The sequence below is a fragment of the Nansenia antarctica genome, assembly GCF_963989245.1.
Source record: "Nansenia antarctica genome assembly, chromosome: 4".
Classification (NCBI taxonomy): Eukaryota; Metazoa; Chordata; class Actinopteri; order Argentiniformes; family Microstomatidae; genus Nansenia; species Nansenia antarctica.
Window position 1 is genome coordinate 5,637,931 of NC_137689.1, and position 5,000 is coordinate 5,642,930.

Sequence of the window (5,000 nt, forward strand, 5' to 3'; positions counted from 1 at the left end):
ATTAATGGATGATTCCCTGTTCCCTAATAAAAACCCTCGCCTGGAAATCACTGCAGGTAACCTCTCCGCCCAGTCCAAACAATGTAATGGAGGTTTAAATCAGGGGAAAACATGACACTGGCTGAGAGAGGGGGTGGCAGAGAGACGAGGATGGGGAAGACTGTGGTTAGGCTCTGAACAGAGTGTACCACTACAGAGTGTGTGTGTGTGTGTGTGTGTGTGTGTGTGTGTGTGTGTAGAGTGTGTGTTGTTCCTGGGTTAGGGTTTGAGTGTTCTTACAGGGTTGTGTCGGCTTCATGAAAATGTATTTTTTATTTTATTTTAACTTTATTCTTTCCTTCTTTCACGGAGAGACTGCCAATGGCGCGGGGGGCCTGAGCTAGATTACTCTTCCTGCTACGACTGGTGGATTGACGATTCACTTGCTTGCTTAGTCAAATGTATTGATTGTAAGTCGCTTTGGAATAAGGCGTCTGCTAAATGCCAAAAATGTAACATAATGTAATGTTGTTGTTCCTGTGTGTGTGTGTGTGTGTGTCTCCGTCTCCCGTCTGTAGAAGTGGTCGAGCGTGAACAGCCCCCTCTTCCTGCCCCTCATCCCCCCGCGGTCCCCGGGGTTCACGGCCGTGGTGCTGACGTACGACCGCATCGAGAGCCTGTTCAGGGTCATCACAGAGATCTCCAAGGTGCCCAGCCTGGCCAAGCTGCTGGTGGTGTGGAACAACCAGAACAAGAGTCCCCCCGAGGGTGAGGAAGGACGGACACACACACGCACACATACATACATACATACATACACACGCACACATACGCACACATACACACATATACATACATACATACATACATACATACATACATACATACATACATACATACATACATACATACATACATACACACACACACGCACGCACACATACACACACACACTCTCTTTCTCTCTCTCTCTCTCTCTGTGTCTCTCTCTCTCACTCTCTTTCTCAAACACTCTCTCTCACTCTCTTTCTCAAACACACACACACTCTCTCTCTCTTTCTCAAACACTCTCTCTCTTTCTCCCTCTCCCTCTGTATCTCTCTCTCTCTCCCTCTGTATCTCTCTCTCTCTCCCTCTGTATCTCTCTCTCCCTCTGTGTGTCTCTTTCTCTCTGTGTGTCTCTTTCTCTCTGTCTGTCTCTCTCTCTCTCTCCCTCTCTGTCTCTCTCTCTGTCTCTTTCTTGCTCTCAAACACTCTCTCTCTCTCTCACACTCTCTCTCACACACTCTCTCTCTCAAACACACACACTCTCTCTCTCTCACTCTCTCTCTCTCTCTCACACTCTCTCTCACACACTCTCTCTCTCTCTCAAACACACACACTCTCTCTCTCACTCTCTCTCTCTCTCTCACACTCTCTCTCACACACTCTCTCTTTCTCTCTCTCTCTCTCTTTCACACACACTCTCACTCAGCTGAGATTGACATCTAACAATGAACGTATTGCGTTAGGCACGACTGTATCAGTCTCAGTAGAACCTGTCCAGTTATCCCAAGGCAGCCGGAGTGCTTAGCTGAATATTCAATGCTGGGACATTTCACTGCTCCCTGTCAGATAACCAACCCCACGTCAAAACCTTACCAGTCCAAAGTCAAGTCTTTTTTCTCTGTTCAGAGAACTTGGCAGATTCATACACACATGGAACGGAGGGGAGAAAAGTGGATGAACACCCCTGATGTTAACTGCCAACTTGATCGTGAACAGAGAAGGAGTAGAGAGAGAGAGAGAGAGAGAGAGTGTGTTTCTTTCTCTCCTCCTCCTCCTCCTCCGTGCCATGGGGTTTTGAAAGCACCAAATTGAGTTCTTGATGTACAACAGATGAGTGATAACAGCGCGAGCGCGGCCAAGAAGCGCCTCCGTCTACCCCAAGAAGGCTGCGGGGCTGAGAGGCGTGACACGCTCGGCTCCGGAGCCAGAGCTCCCTGGCGCTCCTCGACGCCGAGAGTGAGAGTGACTCCCAACAACCCTGTGGCATGTTGCCTTAAGTCCCCCCCCCGTCCCCCCACCCCGTCCCCCCCAAAACAAAGAGACAAAGCATCATTGAAATGTTAGTATCGATTGCGTTCTGTGTTTTTCGGCCCCCGCTACGTGTTGCGGCCGTCTCACGTTAACCTTGAGATGTCAGCGAGTGTCTGTCTGTCTGTCCGTGGTTCCTGGTGGACCTGGTAGCGTAGAGGGGGTTCATTCATTCTGATACGCAGCCCCGTAACACAGCATCCACAGCCTCCACTTCAGTCTGTCTGTCTGTCTGTCTGTCTGTCTGTGGCTGTCTGACATATGTATGCCTGTCTGTCTATCTGTGTGTGTCTGTCTGTCTGTCTGTGTGCCTGTCTGACATATATGCCTGTCTGCCTGCGTGTGTCTGTCTGTCTGTCTGTCTGTCTCTGCCTGCCTGTCTGTCTGTCTCTCTGTCTGCCTGTCTGTCTGTCTGTCTGCCTGCCTGTCTGCCTGCCTGCCCGTCTGTCTGCCTGCCTGTCTGTCTGCCCGTCTGTCTGTCTGCCTCTATGTCTGCCTGCCTGCCTGCCCGTCTGTCTGTCTGTCTGTGTGTCTACAGTGTTAGCCGTCATTAGATCCCCATTAGAGACAGAGTCACAGTAAGCCGATATTAGTGGTTATTTATCGCGGCGTCCTCTTAACAAGGTGATTAGGTACGCCGACGCTTACAGAGGCCCCCCCCTTACCCACCGACCGGCTCAGGGGACGGATACAGGACCGGGGGGGACGGGGGGACGGGGGGGTGTATATCTATCCTCTGTTGCGTTCTTAGTCGCCTAACGTAACGAAGCGCGCGGCAGGGCTTTGAAGCGGGCCTCTAATGGCCCCGGCCGAGGCTTTGATTAGAGGCGTCGGAGGGGCCCGGCTGGAGCTGCTGTGTGACCCATTAGAGTTAACTAGAGGCCACGGCCGGGTCAGCGTCGGGCCTCGGCCCCCGAGACCTGGACGGATTTCCTCCTCCTCATCCTCCTCCTCCTCCTCCTCCTCCTCCTCACCCTCCTCCTCACCGCGGCGGCGCCTGATTTGGGTTAAATTCGCGCCGGCCTTAAGCTGACTTGAGGGGAGCCCTGCCCTGCTTAGCCTTTTAACAAGTGGCTGCCAGCAGAGAGGATGTTTCTTTAACTCCGGGTTGCTTTCTTTCCTTTCTAGTTTTGGCGACGCAGAGTGGCACTAAGTTTGCTTGTGGTGACGGACGTTGTTGTTTTGGGCTTTTGGTTACTTTCTGATGTTTTAGGCCTACCGAACAATATGGCATGTTTACAATTGTGTGACGTTTACTGAGATGATCTTAGATTTTGCAGTGACAGCCTGTCAGATGATCATGATAGCCACCCCCACCCCCCTTCCTCCCTCCCCACATCTATGTTTCTCATAAAAAGCCATTTCTGCCCTGGCTGGGTTTGGGCACTGTAATAACATTTACATTTACATTTTTGTTATTTAGCAGACGGCTTATTCCAAAGCGACTTACAATCAATACATTTGACTAAGAAAGTGAATCATCAATCCACCAGTCGTAGCAGGAAAAGTAATCAAGTTCAGGCCAGACGATCTTAGATTTTGCAGTGACAACATGTCAGATGATCATGATAGCCCACCTGCCCCCCCCCCCCCACACACACACACACACATTTATGTTTCTCATAAAAAGCCATTTCTGCCCTGGCTGGGGTTGGGCTCTGTAATGACTACACCGCAGCATGGAGACAGCCTCTCTGCAGGAGAGCCGTACGGGGGAGTGTAGGACTCTGTTCTCCAGCCAGAGGAACTCCCAAAAGTCCGAAAATTACATGAGATTGTACGTGACTTCCAGTGATTTTGTTTTGTTGTTGTTGTGTTTTAAATATGTGTTCTTTTGACGATGCCAAAGAGAAGGCAGTGCTGAACGGGTTTAACCAGGGATGAACTCATCTAGGTTTGGCTTCGCTATACCGTCCGCCACCACACTATTCTCAGAGCTGCTCTTTGGAAAAGAGAGAAGGAGAGAAAGAGAGAGAGAGAGAGAGGGAGAAAGCAGAGAAAGCACACTGCCACCACCACCATACATCACTGCAGTCGTCCCGTTGACAGTTGAGTGTTAAAGACTCCGGTCCGTCCAGACCGTGAGAGGAGCTGTCGGGCCCTAGCGAGGAGGGCTGTCAGGGCCCAGTTAGAGGCTTAACGGGATGACACATCCAGAGCCATCTGTCTGCTCCGTGCCACGGACACTTCTCTACCTCTTTAAACACGGCGTTTAAAAAAAGCGAACTCTTGTCTCTCTGCCTCGGAGAACCCTGCTGCGGTCAGGCGTGGACCTGCTGGAAGCTGGCATGGAGATCGTGCGCCAGTGATTGTAGTTGTACTGTGAGAGTGTATTTCAACAGTATTTCACTCTTTTCCACTGCGGGTGCCATCTTTAAAATGTCAGCGGCAAGCCCAACTCTCCTCTCTGCTCCAACTGCAGCAGAGAAATGTTCTCCCTTTGTTATATAAACTGTTAAAACCTGGCAGCCCCACAATTGGTGATGGTTTCATTGTTTTTAAGAGAAATACTATCCAGTTTTTAACGTAGGTGGTATGTATAATAAGATATTTATTCAATATGTATTCTGTTATTGTAAAAAATTGAGAACAGTGTTCCAGAGCAGCTGTTTGTGTTAACATCCCATGGACCGATCCGCGGCGGCTACGTAGCTCAGTCTAGTAGATGGCAAAAAGTCGGCAGCTCGCAGCGGTTCGAATCACGACTGGCCACGTGTCGATGTGCCCCTGAGCAAGGCACTGAACCCCTAATTGCTCCAGGGTCACGACCCCTTGCCTAGAGGTTAAAATAGAGAGAGAGAGAGAGAGAGAGAGAGAGAGAGAGAGAGAGAGAGAGAGAGAGAGAGAGAGAGAGAGTGTGTTTGAGAAAGAGAGAGAGCTGTACAGCGTGTATCACTGACACATCTCTCCGTCCCCCCTCCTCTCCCAGAGTCCCTCTGGCCCAA

The 5,000-nt window shown here is 50.4% G+C and overlaps 1 protein-coding gene across 1 annotated transcript in view; it reads left to right on the forward strand.

Annotated features, from left to right (window-relative positions):
• ext2 (exostosin glycosyltransferase 2) overlaps positions 1–5,000 on the forward strand; it is a 36,176-nt gene that overhangs the window by 23,076 nt on the left and 8,100 nt on the right. The window contains exons 10-11 of the mRNA XM_080529830.1: positions 558–747; positions 4,985–5,000. The exon at positions 4,985–5,000 is cut by the window's right edge and continues 151 nt beyond it. Of these exons, the coding sequence (XP_080385956.1) occupies positions 558–747; positions 4,985–5,000 (206 nt within the window). The remainder of the gene's footprint in view (positions 1–557; positions 748–4,984) is intronic.